This window comes from Ambystoma mexicanum, chromosome 10, assembly GCF_040938575.1.
Source record: "Ambystoma mexicanum isolate Mex_15411 chromosome 10, UKY_AmexF1_1, whole genome shotgun sequence".
In the NCBI taxonomy this organism is placed as follows: Eukaryota; Metazoa; Chordata; class Amphibia; order Caudata; family Ambystomatidae; genus Ambystoma; species Ambystoma mexicanum.
In genome coordinates, this window is record NC_090932.1 from 1,028,320,503 (window position 1) to 1,028,338,307 (window position 17,805).

Consider the following 17,805-nt stretch of genomic DNA (forward strand, 5'->3'; position numbering starts at 1 on the left):
TGCCTTGGTTGCTCCCTCATGTGCTGGACACCAGAGTCGTGTCCCCGTCTGCTCTTCCAAGCCACTCCTCCTCCCCTTACTCACTTGATTCCCCACTCATTTCCTCTGTCACTTCTCTCTGTTCTGTCCCGCTCTCTCCCTGCCTGTCCCTCAAGAGGTTGCCATTCAGGGCGAGGACTGACTCACTCTTAAGCCCCTCTTGCACTGCCATGGTGACCAGCTTACGTTAAGGAGAGCTTTCCTTTGCTGAATGTGCGCATCTCCGTGCATTCCCACACATGAAAGGAAACTTTTTTTTGTAAAGAAAATACTTTTAGCACGTGGTGCAATGGGCTGGGTGCTAATCAGGTTAACCCACACTTTGGGGGTGCGGGTTTGGCAGGTAAATTCCCCAAACCCTCACCAAGAAATCCCCTTTTGGTCGGGTCTTCCTGGGCTCGGGCTAGTAGGGTGAAGCCTGCCTCAGAAGCATAGGTTAATGCTATAGTATATGCTGATCAACTTGCGATTTGCACAGCCAATTACAAATAAGGTTTCACAATTCGAAATGGAGCCATACGACTTGTCATATAAAACACATATACAAAATGTACATACCTATACAAATATAATATTTACATAGTACACACTCCAAACATTTGCCTGTTAGCACCTAAACAGCGGGTCCTATTATTGCCCAGCTCAAATGGAACACAATTAGAATGCCAAAAGACTGAAGCACACGTGCAGGCTACTCTGAGATCTCTGCAGCAGGCACACCAACCCTTTCATCATACAAAAGTGGGATAAGTTTAAATTCAATGAGGAGGGTGGAGTTTATTGGGTATTCAAAGGCATCATAAAAACAATGATGACAGCAAGTATCCTGGGTTTGAAAGAAGTCATGGTACACATGTTTCCATTTGTTTTCAACAACACAGCAGAAACTTACACAAAAGGTAGATATTTTATGGTGTGCTCTGCTAGCCTTGGCCCCTTATTTTGTTCTGCTCAGTTTCCCCTGATTTCTGCAATTTCTCTTATCTTAGAAGTATGGAATCCTGTCTCTGGAGCTGTCCTTACAGGGACATGTGCATGAACACTGCATCACAGCATGCAAACGCCCCCTGCTGCCTGTTACTGCTTAGTAGGGCAAACAATGTGTATGTTTGGGGCTATTTCATGCGTGTCAGTGCTGTAAAACCTGTTCAGGGTCCGAGCCCCAGGCAACACTGGCATAAGTTAAGCACTGCTGCCTGAACCATAGCTGTTCTTTGTGGGGTGGTTGGTCTTGAACTGCTGTGCCTGCACTGGACATGCTGTGTGAGTGCAACTTGCATCCCTGTACATGTAATCCAACTGGTTTGTAGGTGTGAACCTTGCACTTCCGCTGCACATGTTGAACCTGTTGCATGCAGACAGCCTGCACTGCTACTTCCTCTGCTATTCACGTTGGGAGGGAAGCTTGTGCTGCTGTTGACTGTGTAAGAGGATTCAATTCAACACTACAGCTAAGTCAATGCCTAGTCTGGGATACTGAATGGAAACCCTTATTGATATATCTTTATGTCCAGTTCATGCGTTCTGGATGACTACCCCTATATAACACCCCTCTCTTGGAATCCTCCTGACCCCACTGAGCCAAGAAGTAGTTCTGTTTTGCAAGTTAAAAGGTTTAATTGATAGTTTCAACAATAGGTATCTATATCACACTTTAGAATAAATTAATAATTGAATAGCACACTTAATCTGATATGATAAAGATTAACAACAGAGAATCTGGCACTGGCACACTTCTTGATAATCACTAAGGAGTTGACATGAAATGGATAAGATAGCAACAATACTTTTATGGTTTCAAATGGATGCAATGTGGAATGAAATGCAGTACAGAAAATAACTTGATAGGATTTCAACAAAACAATGTAATCACTTTTCTCTGGCAATCCACTCCCCCCCTTTTATGCTATGCAAGAAATGGAAGGAAGGCACACAGTTCTCAGAAATGCAATCAAATGTGATTCAGTTCACCCAGCAACTTAGACTACAGACGTTGAAAACACAGGCAAAATGCTTTGATATGTGCTGGCAATGGAGAAAAAAATATGCTAAAATGCTTTTAATTCCCTCTAGAGGTTTAGGGTGAGTGGTATCTAGTTAATATTAGCTCAGGCTCACTCTAGCAGTGATGCAGGGATAGTTTTTAGGAGGCAAACGATTTTTTTCAGAGGAAAGCAAAAGCAGCTATCTTTTTGCAAGTGGAGAAATTTTCAAATCGCGGCAAAATTCGCGAATGCGCCGGGCGCTATTACAGAGGAACTACAAGGACTATCACTATTGTTTTGGGGTCCTAGGAAAGCCTAGGATCTCAGCTTCCAGATGAAAGTTACTGCAAGTCTCTAGCACAAACGGTCGCAGAGATATGAGCGATTAAATAAAGGTCGTTTTTCAGATTTGAAATTTTAAAGTTCAAAAAGACAAGTGCAGCTCGCAACTAGAAAAGGACAAGTGACAGCTTTACAAATGACAGGTGACAGTTAGGAGGCAGTTCTTCTTAGATTAAAATAGATTGAATTATATTATTTTAACTAAGAGATTGGTTCTGCACAGTTTTCTAGGTACTCACACTATATTCTTGAGTTAAATGGGCCTCGCCACGGATCTGGTCAGGTTTTAGACTGGACTCTGCACTTCACAGTGATCTGGGTCAGCTCTCTCTGGTTCTGCTAACAGTGATCTGGGTCAGCTCTGCTCTCTCTCTGGTTCTGGAAATTTGATAGATTTGAAGTCTCTATGTCTGCTCTCTGAAGGTTGATGGAGGTAAAGTATGGATTTTCCCGGCAGAGCTTCCAGCTGCAAATGGATTTGAAGGTCCCTATCTGTCCTGTCTCTCTGCTTTTATGTGTTTTTAAAATGGGTGTGTGTGAGCAGCATCACTAGCCAGCCCCTCTCCACTTATCATTGGCCAAGCTTTCATTTCTCCCCTGATTGGGGGTGCTAAGTTGTGTCAGAGTGATGTCAGCCATTTATGATCTCTTGAAAAAAACTCCCCTGTCATCTGTGCACCCAAATCTATATATGATCAAAATACATATTTCACAGTTACACAGTTGTTTGAAATTACATACCCATGTCACATATCACAGGAGGTATACCCTGTTCAAACTCTGCTCTTCCTGGGAGCTTGCATTCAGAAATGGCAATATTTTGCACTTTTTAACTGATTTTGCAATTGGACATTAGTTGATGAAGTGTCAGATTTTTCACATGCACACATTTTGAGTAATATCCTCTTTTCCGCTAAAACCCCCCTGAACATGCCACCGGTTCTAAAAACCTCTTAAAATGTGGGCAGAAAAATCACAAGAATTATGGTGTCATTTAAATAATTTTCACAAGTCCGCTCTATGAGTTATTCATCTTTTTCTAAAACCATATTCTGGCTATAGAGGTGTGTCTTTTCATGTCACATGGTACAGAAACCAGTCTTTCCAGTTTCTGCCAAGCTCAGAGACCCTGCCCCTCCCAGCTTCTGCCAAGAGGAAGCTCCATTTACGACTCCCGCCAATAAAACATTTGCCTGAGTCAGGACAGGGCTTTGTTCAGAGCTCCTGTATTCTGTGGGGCCCCCCTTAATTCAATTATCAGAGAGATGGCATATCCTTAGTGTGGCCAGGAAAAGGCAGGTAGGCCTGGGAACACAGCTGTGACTCAAGTTTCACTCCTGATGGGGGTAGTTGCCAGGCAGAATTCAGTTCCTTAAGCCAGGTTTCAGATAAAATGTCACTTCTGTTCCCCAGTTTTCTGCATTCAAATAAAACTAAACATTTTTACATATGCAGCTAGGATGCTGATTCTAAGTTTAAAACTATGACATTTAAACAATTGAAACCTATGTGACACACAAAAGTAGGTCACTCAGTCAATTTAAACATTTAGATTTTTTAGTGTCTTTCAGTCCAAATTTACTTAAACTGCTGAAATCCACAGCTCAGCCAGTCTTGTTATAAACCTTCAAGTCACTTCAGAATATAACTTTACATTGGATCCACCTCTTAAAATGTCTTTCTTTGGCATGTTTTGGGTTCATTTATTCAGTTTTCTACAAAATCTGGTGGTTTTAAAACGCCGGCTTTTGGATAGTGGTGAGTACTGGTAATGCACCCCTTTTTGGAATTTGAGAAAATGAATTCCCAACAGTTCTGGGTTTGCTTTTGGCAATCAGCATTGCCATTCCCAATGGTTTCAGACTACTGTGTGGGTAGTCCAATGGTGGTTTTTAGGCAGTGCCCTTCTGTGCCCATAACATCGGCAAAAATGAGTGGCAGCCTATTCTTCATGCATTTCCCTGTGCATTTTCTGGGAAGCTCTGGCCATCATGATGTTTTCATGCCAGTAATGCACAGCTTTGGTGGTAGGGCGTGGATGCATGGATAAAAACATCCCACAACTGTCATGTATTTATGCTGTGTAAGTGAAGCTTGTAGCACTGTTACCTGTGCTGTTCATAGGGTGAACCTCATCAAGAGAACCTTTGGGGCCTCATTAAGTTTGCCAGTATTCCAGTGGGAAATCTGCCAGAATACCACCAAAGGGATTTACTGTTACCACCACTTGGTCCAGTGGATTTACCGCAGGATTACAAGTGGTGGTAGGTGCTGTTAGCCCAAATTTTCTGGAGTCCACAGGAATGCATGCATATTTAGGTGTTATTGCCAACAGCTGTATTTTATTTATTTTATTTTATTGTTTTGGTTTGTAATAAACCTTTACAATATAATACAAAAGACATATCAAAATACACAACATACTTGCATAAATAATTAATCTATCTAAAAACGTACACTTACACATTCGAATATACAATCATCAGTTACATTCATAAAAGAGAAAAGAAAAAAATATCAGTATCACATATAAAAACAATTTTAAAACATCCCAAACAGCGCTAACCGTCACACTAGGAAAGATCACAAATCTTTTTCAGAAAGGCAGTGCCCCTTAACATTAAAGCTACTGAATTTTCGAGCCTCATTCTATGCCAGAGCCATTCACGATTGACACAAGAAATAGAGTTCACAAATTTGTCAAAAAACATTATGCGTTGACCCATAAGGGCAGGACAAATAAGTAACAAATGTTGATGTGTTTCCTCCACCCCCTCTTTTTTTTAGAAAGTCGACTCCATTGCCAGCCTTCCCCAGTTTTCATTCTTATATTCCTGATTTGATTTGTCCACATCACATTCATTCGACAACGCATGAATTCATTCTTGGTCGACCTGGACAGATATTTAGACAGGTACCCTTCCATGTCGGGGAGAAAATGGCCATGAAGAATATGCCTGTCTATACAACTTTGAGTTGGATACTACATTTAAAGTGTCAAGCCAACCATTGCCTCTAATAATTATTTTGATCTTGGTGGGTTTCTTTATTAAAGTGCAACGTGCAATACCCATATTGTTGAGCCAGTTTTCACCTTCAATGTGCAAATTCTTCATAAACATACAAGATGAGGCATTACCAGCAGAGACATATAAATCGTTGCCCCTAGGCATAATACATTTCCCCCATGAAAGAAGTCTTTTCCCAAGCATAAGTGAGTGCAGAGATTGTATCCCAAATTCATATCTAATAACTTCAATAGGGATACATTTTGGTAAGAAAAATAAAATACCTCTCCATAGTCTACCCTCAAGCAACTTTAGGTACTCCATAAAATCTGAGGCAAAAAATTCCATACCATATAAAAGCCTCAGAATCAAATTTAGAGGTTTCATAGCAAACTTGCCAAATTTCTTTTTCAATAAGACGCATTTGTCTCAGAGCAACTTCAATTTTCGCATTCAACTGAGTTTTCATTAAAGAGATTGAAACTGTACCAGAAAAATAATAACCTAGGTATTTAAACGCTGGTTGTAGTTTAATGTGCTTTCCCACGCAGTACAATGAATAGGCATTCTCACTCTTACTTGATTTTCCCATGCGAACAATAATAGTTTTCATAGGGTTAAAAATAAACTTTTCCAATTCAGTAATAAGGTGTTGTAAGCCCACCTTGGTATTGTCTAACAACAAAAAATTGTCCACATAGGCGAGCCAAGATATCGAACATTCCCAATTTAGGCGAAACCAAACCCTTGTTTCTCAGAGCATTCTCAGTACCACTTACATATAAGTTAAAGATCGTTGGTGCTAGCATGCAGCCTTGGCATAAGCCCTTGTATGTAGGTATCTCTGGTGATAACAAACCCTCTGAATTTAGACATACTGTAAGTTTGGTGTCTGTATGTTAGGGAAGATTTCATATTCAAATGTAATTTTCCCTCCATGTGTCAACCCCCAAACTTGTTGCTGCTGTTCTACACCCTTATCTAACCTTTGCCAGAGAAGAGCAGCCCTCAGCCGCACTCCTCTGGGCTTTCGCTCACTTCTTATGGGGAAACCGACATGCCCTTAAGACAGTCAGTACTGGGAGACTTTGTTTCCCTTAGTCCTTTCCTCATGTTACAGCTTTTATGCAACATGTAACAAGAGTGCAATGTAACTTACTTTACTGCACCCTTGGGTCTCTAGTCATTCCAAAGGCCCTAGAAACTCTCGCTGGACTTTCTATGAACTGTGCAGATGTGTCACCGACAGGACTGGTGGCAGCTATCGTTTATCTTATGTTTTTAACCCTTTTTTGCCATGTTATCCACGCTTACCGCGATTGGCACGAATAGGTGGCCTGGCTCCAAAATGGCCATGCCATGAGGTTCTTTGTCCTGTCCTTTGGCCATCTTGCTCCTTCACCATCCCCAGGTCAAGCCGACCCGGGTCAGTCCTTATTTGGTCATACAATTTCCCGCAAAACCCCAAAGCTTTCGCGGGCTTCTGCATGCCTTGTGTGTGCCTCCAGGACGTGGGCTGGGATGTCTGTTCCCAATACACATCCTGGGTGCCAGAGAGTCTGGAGTGTCCTGAAGGCCTGGGACCACTGTGGTCCATGATTGGTCCACGTATGGAGTGAGTGTTTGTGAGCAGATCTCCCATTGGGTCCTCTCCGTTTTGGCACGAAGGGAACCTTGGATAAGAGGAGGCCAAGAACACCACTACCATGTCGATCTCCTGAGTTCACACAAACAAAAGATAAGGAGCCAAGTATCCTGCAACAAGAAGCCGAGTCGAGGAACCGCTGGTGACCCGCTGGAAGGTTTGGCACCCTGAGCCCGCTGTCGTCCTGCGAGACCCCTCTACATCTGATCGTCCTAGAAGGTCTGCGAAGGCGCTTCGACCCATTGGAATAGTGGGACCAACTATTCTCGACACCTTCATCAAACCCTGCAAGAAAGCCTCTTCGGAAGTGTCCCAGGGCCAACCAGTTGGCTGACCAGTTTACACAGGATGTTTGCTCTGTCACCGCCGCGGTTTCGAGGAAGCCCTCGGAACTTGGTATACTGCTTGCTCTGTGTCCACGGCACCCTCACACCGTATTTCGTACACTTGGCATTCCCAGGTCTGAAGTGAGACAAGTGCGCCCAGACCGGAGTAAACGCGGTTACCGTGTTGCCCTGCTGTGGCAACGAACTGTGCAAGTTCGCTGCACTTTTGACCCGCTTGACCCTGAAGCCTGCTACCACGGAAACTACACGGTGTTGAGACGTCCGGATTGTCGCATTCGAACCTGCCAGCGAAGTGGACTGTACTGGCGAAGTCTCGGTCTGCCTGTGTCGGGGACCGGTGAGTAGTCCATACCCCAACTGGTGGCCCCTAGCGCAGGAGCCCATTTTTATGCACGAAGTGGCCCCTGAGGGCCCCTTTCCTTTCCACCGCTATTGTGAAATAGCGACTCCATCCCGCACTCTCAACCGACCTCTGCCCGCAAGTGGAGGTCCTGCTTGAATAGTGGGGACTTGTTCTTCATCGACCTTATCCACCTTCCTGAGCTGCTAGCGACCCTTGAAGAGACCCTACCTTGTCCATTAGCACAAGCGTGAGCATGTACTATTGAGCATAAGGCTCCTCTCTTCGTAGGGCTTGAACTGCCTCTTAGTTAGGTGTATTCTTGATGTGGAACTGGGTCTAAAGATTACTTGCACTGCCTGTTTTCCTCCCCATCTAGGTGGTCTACATATTTCATGCTTCTTAATCCGTTAGACCCCTCTGGTCTTGTATATATATTGTGTTGATTGTAATGTGTTGGTCTACTTTAGTATTATTGTGATTCTTTGCTATGGTCGATATTACAAAGGCCTTGTAATAAATGTGTCTATATTTTTAATATAACACCTGTCTGGAGTAATTTGTAAGTGTCCTTGCTTTGTGTGCTCATTGAGGTCTTTCAGTCACCCTCACCCCTCTTGAGACTTAGTCTTTATCACCTGCCATAGCTACCCTGATTGGTCTGGCTTGTCCAGAGGTTACCCTGTTCCAAGAAACTAGGTTGGCCTTCTGAACCTCTGCCCCTCCAGGTCAGAGTTCAGAAATCCATCTTAACACTGTATAAAGACTGATCACAATTTCAAGGAGATGTTTCGGCATGCCCAATGCACTCAATCTTTTCCACAATGTAACTCTGTCAACTAAATCGAAGGCCATACTCAAATCCATTGACGCTATAAACGTTGACCTTGCTCCCTTATTCATCGTTTGACTTTGTAAGCAGCGCAATATTAAACCCCCACTGTCTGTGCCACAGTTTTTCTTAAAACCAATTTGTTTGCTGTCGAGAATGTGATTATTCAAAATCCATTCGTGTATGTCAACTAGAACCATTGATGCAAAAATGTTGGGTCTGCAATTGAAATTGGCCTATAGCTAGTTGGGCACATACGTGAGCCCTTTTTAGAAATTGGTAGTACGATGGAGACCCTCCAAGAGCTGGGAATACTCTTAGTCAACAGTACATCACTGAGTAACATAGTTAGAATTCTCGCCCAATATAATGGATTAAGTTTCAGGATTTTATTCGAAAGGTTATTTGGACCAGGAGCCCCCGAGTTTTTAGATTTTTTGATAAATCCACTCACTTTTTCCACAGTGTTACCAACAGACCATGGATTTCTAGGGTCTGAAGTAGAGGTATACAACTGTGCTTCCTTTTGTATAGGCTCCCAAAATGACCTTCCAATATCTTTGCTGTTATAGGATTAGTGGCCATAGTTTTCTGACAGCATTCAGTGTTATTAATAAGGTTCCAAAATGTGCTTAGTTGTTACCTTTTAAAGAATTCAGCATCAGTTCGCCATTTAATTGCGCTCTGATGCTTCTATGGTTAATCAACCAGTTTTAGTAATTCAGTTTATTTTTTTTTTCTTCTTATTGTGCAAATCAATGTAATTCTTACCCAATCTACGGAGCTGCTGTAACTCTTTCAGCATTATAGATGTTCATTCATGGACCTCCAAATCGGTACAGTGTCTCTTGGTTTTCATTGAGTTAAACCTAGCCCCTTTTAATTTTTCCATGGCCTTGGTATTTTTATCAATATATTGTGCAAAGTTCTTTACCGAGTACCTGATTCTTCTTTGACACAATGAGGATCCATAGTATTCCTTTATCATTGTTGAGGTAAATTTCTGAGCCCTAGAAAAAGACCATTTAATTTGGTTGCCTGTTGGATTAACCAAAATACCTTCTTTGTAGTAACTTAATACTTGTTGTGGTTGCATCCTACACTCTATTTCAATAGATAGCATACAGTGATCACTGACTTTTACTGTTTCAACATTGAAATTAGAAGTATTAAAATACAGTTCGGCAGACAAGAAAATAAAATCAATTATTGAGAAAAAACCTCTTGCTGACCACGTATAATGATCATTAAGGGTACATTCTAGACCCCATAGGTCACAAAATTGTAACCAGAGAATACCTCTCAGTTTCGGGTTGTCACACTTAGGGGTAAGAGAAGTCCTATTTGAATATAGGGCATCGCCCACCACCCTGTCAACCAAAGAGTCAGCGTTAAGGTCTCCAGCAATCATAATTTGGCCTCCAATGTTGTCAAAAAGCCATAGGTCTATTTTGTCCCCTAAAATGGTCAGCTTGCTCTCCAATTGAGCATCTGTATATACACGCGGATTCCAGTAGACATTAACTATAAGCAGTGGGTATCCACTACCGCTGGCACCAATCTTAAAAGTAACAGCCAGGAAAGATTGCACATTGCTCCAACCCCCCCGTTTTTTTAAATCTGTGCCAATTATTTGTGAGCCAACACCAAACCACCCTTTGAGCGTCCCTTACCAACACCTGTAGCACATATTTCATCCATCACAAAACCGTCCCAGCCCAACTTCTCCTGAGCCCATGTTTCCTGTATTAGGACAAAGTCGAATGTGGAAAGTTTATCAGCCAGACTAACATTATTCAACAAGTGATAACATCCTTGTGAGTTCCAGCTGACTAGTCTCCAATGAAACCCCCCTGCTAGAGGGGTTTCCCCCAACTGTTTCAGTGAGTTAATCAAATCTCTCAATGAAAGGGCCAACCACCTCCAGTCCTGACTATCAGGATTATCTTCTCTTCTGGTTTGATTCAATCCAGCTTTTGTCTCATGGGATACACCATTCCTTGTCGTGGGTCCGCTTCTTTGAGCTCCCGTAGCATGGATTGGAGGGGTGAATGTAAACAAATCAAAGCCTCTACATTGAGGAGATTCTGCTTCTTTCATCAGAAGAGATAAGACAACAGGTGACGGTATGATCAATCTTACGAAGTCATATCTAAACTTATGGAGAAAGTCAATCAGCATTATGTCTGCTGAGGCAATAAGACTTAGTTCAGGTATTGATGCAAATTTCAGGTATGGATGCAAATAACGATAGAATGAATGGTCTGTTCAGGGGCTTCTGCCCCCCCCCCCTCATTAAACATTGAGCATAAGATGAGTCCTCGGATTTCAGGATGAACCAAGTTTCCACCTTTTCCACTCCCCCTCGTTTGGATACCCTAGTTGTTCTGTTTGATTCATATTTGTTTCAACATCAGGGGTTTCACAAGTATGTAACCCTTTTGTTTGATTTAGCTCCACATTCATAGTCACCGTTGGCTCTTAAAGCCAAAACCTTCTGAACAGCCCGCATTAGTATTTCTTCGTTAATCCCACTTTCTGCAGTCAGTTTATTAACCGACTCCTTATTATTCGTTTTCATAGTTGTTTTTGGCCCTTTCATCTCAGGGTTCGATTTAGGGGCATTAACGGAGGTATTATTTGTGAATGGATTGGTGTTTGGTTTGGCTCCATTTGGCACAGTTTTCATCATTGAAGCAAAAGTCCTACGGGCTTCAACCTCATCTGTTACCCCTATTGACCCCACTCCCTTTCCACCCATAGTCCCTTTATCACTCACAGCATCGGTCTGTAATTCTTTACTCAAGTCATTCTCTGGCACTTTAAAAATCTCAAAGATAGCATTTAACCCGTTCTGCAGAGACTTCAGTTGTTTAACAGTGTTAACAGGATCTATTTTCCTTTCCCATTGGGTCAGACAACTGCTCCTCACCTTCCACATATTCACTCTGTGTAGCTTGGTCGGTGGTATACAGTTTATGCTGTAGTCCCTTCACCGCAGAACTAACCAGCTGATCTATTTCCTTGGTAACAGTAGGAGAAGTGTGGGGTACATATGATGCCAGCACCTCCCTCTTTCCCTCCTCCATTCTATGTTTAAACCCGTAGTCTCTTAGAAATGTTCTGGATGATTTTTTGTTTGACTCCAATTTTTTGTTTTGTTTTTGTTTAGACTGTTTTTTTTCTTGTTTTTTGACAGATCTATTTTTCACCGTCTGTACAGGAGTTGATGGCATCATTATCCCCTCAATCCCCCCATCGTGATCCTCAGGTAGTATAATTACTTCATTTAAATCCACCGTACCACTGACATTTTCCAACAAGGAGTCTGGGATTGTAAACACCTTCCTTGGAACCACAGTAGACCAAGCATCTTTGACCACTCCACTCATGTCCCACTTATACACCTTAGAGGACTGCTCTCCCAAACAAAACCACTGTGATACAGATTGTAGGGAATTGACCAGCTTCAAGGGTAGCAAAGCAGAATCCTCAGCTAGTTTATTTAGCACTTCAGTTTTCTTACGCAATTCAGCAAGCGTTAATCTATTGAAGATACCTAACATCGTTGTTAGCTCAGCCCACTCCACAAGCCCCCTTTTTCCTTCATCACACATCCCTAAATTTGGATTTGGCACAGAATTCTCAGGTAGGGAAATCATTGGAGTGTCAATGTAAGATTCGTCTTTACTAATGTCACCCAATGAAGGAGGTACACATGATGGTAAAAGGCAGTTTGAATTAGCATTAACACTCTCTATAGGCAAGTCCCCCATAAACTGGGGTTGCGAGGAAACTCCAATCTCCTCATTACTCCTTAATGCTACCGAACTGAGCCCACTGGAGAAGCTCCTCCTCATCCATGCCCGGTAGGGAAAGGGGAAGCGCCGCAGCCCGAGCCAAACTAGCCCGCTGCGTACTAACCATGGCAAAAAAAGTCTGCTCCTGCCTCTTTCCTAAGGAAGGTATTTTATTTCTCCTCATAACTCTAAATCCGTTTCACCCCACTTGCTAGATTCTTAAAAATAAGTGAACCGTTAAAATTAACCGCTTTTGCTTGATATACCGAAGACAATTTAGTATGGCAAGCTTCAGAAAAGATACACTCTTTACAATAACAGTCTGATAATTATGCTTAAAGCTACCTGCTGATAGAAAGCTAACAGCCCTGAGCCACTGAGCCACCCAAACAGCCAAACAGCCACAGCACTTCCAAGCACTTCCGGTGCACGTGCAGTGCACATGTCCGGTACTTTTAAGAAAGTGGTGGCCTGTGGGCTAGTCCAGGAAGGCGCAGCAAGGAAAGCTACACACGTAGCTGGGGGGCCGGACTGCAGAGAAAAGAGAAGCAAGTTTTAGTGTGAGCCAGCACACTACACTAAGAGCACTGCAGAGCACTGCAAGGAGAGTACAATTTAAGATAAATATTTACTTCAGAAGTAACGCCTAGAGTTCGCAAGCCGCTTCACGTGTTTCGTCTTCACTCGTGCTTCCTCTTGGCGACGCAGCCATGTGGAACACAATAAACGGGCCGTCAGTAGTCACCCAGTACAAAGAGATCAGCACTAGATGCTTGGTTCCACAGAACTCCACAGCCAAACAGCCACAGCACTTCCAAGCACTTCTGGTGCAAAGCTGTATTTCCACCGCTGGCAATTCAGACAATTTAGAATGTTTTTGGGTGGTAAGGTGGTGGATTTCCCTCCAGTATTTTGCTGGAGGAAAATCCTCAACCTCGCCCTCAAACCTGTAGTACGGTGGTGCGGTAATGCAATTACCGCACCGTAACTGCAGTTTTTTTACTGCACTGCCTACTTGTAATGAAGCCCTTAGTCTACTTCAAGTTTTTTAGTTGTTTGCAAACAAGACCTTCAGGGATAATGAAATCATGACAGAATCATTAATGCAAAGTGAGGAACACAATGACATTTATTTCTCTTGATGACAAAAATATTTAAAGAGATTTGACAGCTGTTCACTAGCCCTCCAAAGCTCCACAGACACCAAGACCCCAGGACAGAGCTGCCTGCTGTTCACGAACAACTCTGATTCCTTCTTCACATCACCGGTGAAACCATTGTCCTGAATCGCCCACTTCCAAATACACAGATTAAGAAAGTTACTGCTCTATTTGAAAAGGAACCAAGAAAATGTAAGCTGTTCAAGCACTAAAATTATCCAAACTGGATCACTACCATAGTCTCTTTCCTTAAAACAAATCGGATAAGTGAAACTAGTATAGAACAACGAGCTGAGAATGGTTCTGGCCCTTAAAAATCACCCGCCACATCATCCTGGGGCTGGAACTCTTTGATGGCTCCCAGTGGAACGAAAGCTTGATCTAAAAGTTCTCTGCCAGACTCGTAATGCCTTTTGGAAGAAGTACCCCAAATAATCGGCTTCTCACTTCACCCAAAGCCTCCCATCAAGATAACCCTGACCATCTTCAGGCAAGAGCTGTTAGTGCTTCCTCACACAGGAAACCAGAATAGGAGCTAGACGTTTGTCCTCACAAGATCCAGGACTCTGGAAAAATCTTCTGATCAGCCTGAAGAACCTTGAGGAACAAAGAATTTCAGGAGGGTAACCAAGAGGCCTATGCTGAAGCCAGCTGTCAGAGTGGCTGCCAACAACCAATGAGGTCTTGATTGCCAAACTGTGACTCTGCACCAAATGAACCATCGCACCAGCTGCACTTTCTTGGGAAAGCTGCTAGAGTCCGAGGCATGTGAATCCCGCTACTGTGAACTGACGCCCATAGACCCGTTCATGCTTTTATCCCCCTAGTCCTCTCCTTGCCCAGCTCTCCCTGCGCCTATTATATCTTTCCCTTTTACTTTGTCCTATCCTGTCTCCTCTCTCTCTGCACCCGAAGGATGCTATTTCATGTGCTGGACATTTTAGAAATAATCAATAACATTAAAACATTCTGAACAGTAAAAAGAACAGTCAAAACCTGGCCAATTTCTGTTTGATGTAGCACTGCATAGTTTCATTTGATTGTACCCCTGATTTTTTTTTTCATCCCGAATGTTTCATTTTTAAAATGTCACTGACTTCAAATTCAGTGCATCGGCAAATGCAGGGGAAATCCCCAACCCCACAGCATCCTACTAAACCCCAACCCCAACCTCACCTGCCAAAGAAATGATCCCCTTTCCCAAACGTACTATCTGTCCAGGGACGCTGTCGGGGGCTTTCAACATTTTCAAATGAAAAGGGTCTCGAGCCCAGGAGGGCTCCCAGCAACTGCCCCCATGTTGCCAGCCAGCAGTCTTATAACACGGCAATACATTTCTTTAAAGATTTCGTTAGGGGGGCTTTAAATGTACGTTTTCTAGTGCTTGCCTTACAAGCTACATTTGCTACAGCCATTCCGACCAAAGGAGTTGCTGGGGAGGGGCTCAGGGGCTATAGCAGCGGGACTTTTGGTTTTAGCTGAGATACAAGCACAGGGGCCAAAACACCATGTTGAAACGCCCCCCACACATCTTCAGCCCGGCCTGTATCTGACCCTCTTGTTTTAAAATGATATATTGAAGGTGATTTTCTTGGCAATGGATATTCTGCACTGAAAAATCGTGTCTAGTGAATGTTTTGCAAAGAAATCACTCTCTCCTATTTATCGTGTGATTTTTGCATGCCTGTAAAACTTACAAAAGCAAGAAAATGGGATAATGACTTGGTAATGTACTATTTTTGGCACATAGAGAAAATACCATTTTTGAACAAGCAAATGATGGAAATAAATACCTGAATGAGGGTCTCGTGGTGAATTTGAAAGTTCAGGGCCAACAGGTTACCAAGAAAGGGGAGCGGTGTTGGGCCGGGGGGCAATTGCCTGCTCCTCCATCTCTGTTTGAGAAGTTGCACAATGAGGAGGGAGACCACCAGGGCAAAGAGGATCTCAACCACCAGCAGCATTGTGCCTTGGAGTTGCCCGTGCAGGTGGCAATCCCTGCGTAGCCCCTTCTGATCAGTCACGAAAGCTGGCGCTGAAGGTGCGATAAAGTGTACACACCAACGCACTCTCTCCTCCTTTGTGTCCTCTCCCTCCTGCCGTCCTCTGCTCCCCTTTGTTTCTCTGTGTTTCTCATCCACGCCCCACTCCCCTTAGTCTATTGCTCACTTGATCAGTCTCTCCTTTGTGTCCTCTCCCTCCTGCCGTCCTCTGCTCACTCTCTGCTGCCCTTGATCAGTCTCTCCCTATCCTCTTTCTCCCTCCCCTGTGCCTCTTCCGTCGCTCATATGTTTAAATTAGCGCCTTCCCATTGCCTATCTGTCCCTCGTCATGTACCGGGAGTCTTGTCCTCTCAGGATGGGATGTGTAGCTGGACGGTCGCCTTCCACTGCTCCTGCTCTGGGTTCAGGCTGCAACTATGTATGAGTTCAGGTTGCTCCAAGGTTAATTAATAACTATGTGCTAGTTGGTGTCCTAGTCTGTACAGAAGGCATTGCAAGTCATCAATCTGGTGTGTTTTTTGGCAGGATGTTTTGATAATACAAAAGGCTGTCCTGCTGAACTCACCTGCCCTTCATGTTTATTATGTACTTAAGTGTCTACAGAGTCACGCCCCCACATCCAACATTTCTCATCCTTTTCTGAACTGCAACTGCATGAAATGCCAGGGGAGGTGTGACTAATGGGTTTCTACCCTGAAGAAGTAGAAGGATGAGTAGAGGCAAAAATGCCCACTGAGCCCTCACATTCCGACAAATGAAGAGCCAATGTAATCATAAAGGTAAAACAGGCACAGCTAAGGGATATACCTCCTCTGCCTTTTTGTGATAACGTGGGCCGGGGGAAGGCTATGCTCTTAAGAGGGGTGTCAATTTGATTCAGTTCCCATCCAAACAACAAAGTATAACAGTCCCAAATAAAGGTAATGTCCAATCAAGGTTTTATATAAAAATAGATATACTTTAATAAAACACATCATCTGAAAAAATGACTAAAATGGAAAAACACTACACAAAACCCACCCCTGAGGAAAGGACAGCGATTAAGCAAAGATTACGCAATAAAGCACTATAAGTAATGAATCAGGGTGAAAGGCAACAAAACCACAATGTTCTAAAAGATAATTTGTCTTGGATGAAAAAAGGTGCAGACGTTACCTAACCAGTCTCTAGGGCCCAGAATTGACCAAAGTGGCACGGTTATCGGTCGACAGTACCTTGTTTTTGTATCTAGTGTAGGCGTCAAACCCGACTTTGAGCACTGCTGTGATCAGATCAAGTTCAGTTCAGGTATGGTGAAGCATGTGGGCCCAAGCAGCAATGGGGCTTCAAACAAGTTCAAATGTGGCAGCTTTGTGCGGCTTGAAGGAGGCTTTCAGTGATGCAGGTCGGGCGCTCATCAGGTTCTCTTTGAGGTCAAGCTGGGCCAAGTCAGGTTGTAACGGCCAGGAATGGCTGATGCGTGACGCTCAAGTGGTTCAAGTTGGCGGGTGACAGTGGTCGAAATGGTGATCATGTTGCTCAAATGTGTGGCAGTTTCAAATGGGCAAGTAGGGTCGAGTCATGGCATAACCCCTGGTTAGTGTCAGCAAGTGACTCTCCTGCGGTTCAAGTCGGGTCCCGGTATCGACAGGTCGATTTCAGCCTAGCAGGCGACAGGCTCAATGTGCAAGCAGTTGTTCAAAGGTTCCGAAGAATGCCAGAAAGTAGAACCTGTGGGATCCCTCTTCATTGATGGCATTCAGCTCAGCTTCCATTGCGTGGAGTTTGGCTTCAATGGCAATCCGGCTGGTTTTGAGGTGGCAGAATGGGGAGCCTTATCATATCTGATCCTCAAGATGCTGGTAGACACAACTCAGCGGCTTGCGGACAGGTTGAGTCCTTTCAGCGTCTGCTCTCCCTGCCCTGAGAGACTATGATGTTGAATGGCAAGCCCTGGTTCACAGCAAGTATCACCCCATATGTGCCCTGGGAGTGGATAGATGGCAGAGCTTTACTCTGCTTGGACAGCTCTTTCTTCACCTCAGTGGTTGAGGGCTTTGGAAAGTGCAACTCTCCCAAAAGAGTTCAAATGAATCCTTCTCAGCTTGCTGTGAGTCCCACTCCAGGGACATAGGGACAAGATGGGTCCTTGTTCTCAGGCTCCCAATACACGGGAGGATGGCACACAAATGTTGGGGTCCTTCTCCACAGTGAGGTCCTGGGTACCACTATAGTTGGCATAGTGGTAGGTCTTCTTCCATCAGAAGTTCATCCTCACTGGTCCTTAGGCATGGTTAGTGGACAGAGTATCCCTCAGCCTTGGAC

General features: G+C 43.7%; 1 protein-coding gene across 1 annotated transcript in view; it reads right to left on the reverse strand.

The window, feature by feature from the left end:
• The window catches only part of LOC138491958 (cytochrome P450 2J2-like), a 192,042-nt gene extending 176,161 nt beyond the window's left edge, over nucleotides 1-15,881 (reverse strand). The window contains exon 1 of the mRNA XM_069618845.1: nucleotides 15,292-15,881. Coding sequence (XP_069474946.1) covers nucleotides 15,292-15,462 — 171 coding nt within the window. The 5' untranslated portion in view covers nucleotides 15,463-15,881. The remainder of the gene's footprint in view (nucleotides 1-15,291) is intronic.
• Between the last annotated feature and the right edge of the window lie 1,924 nt (nucleotides 15,882-17,805).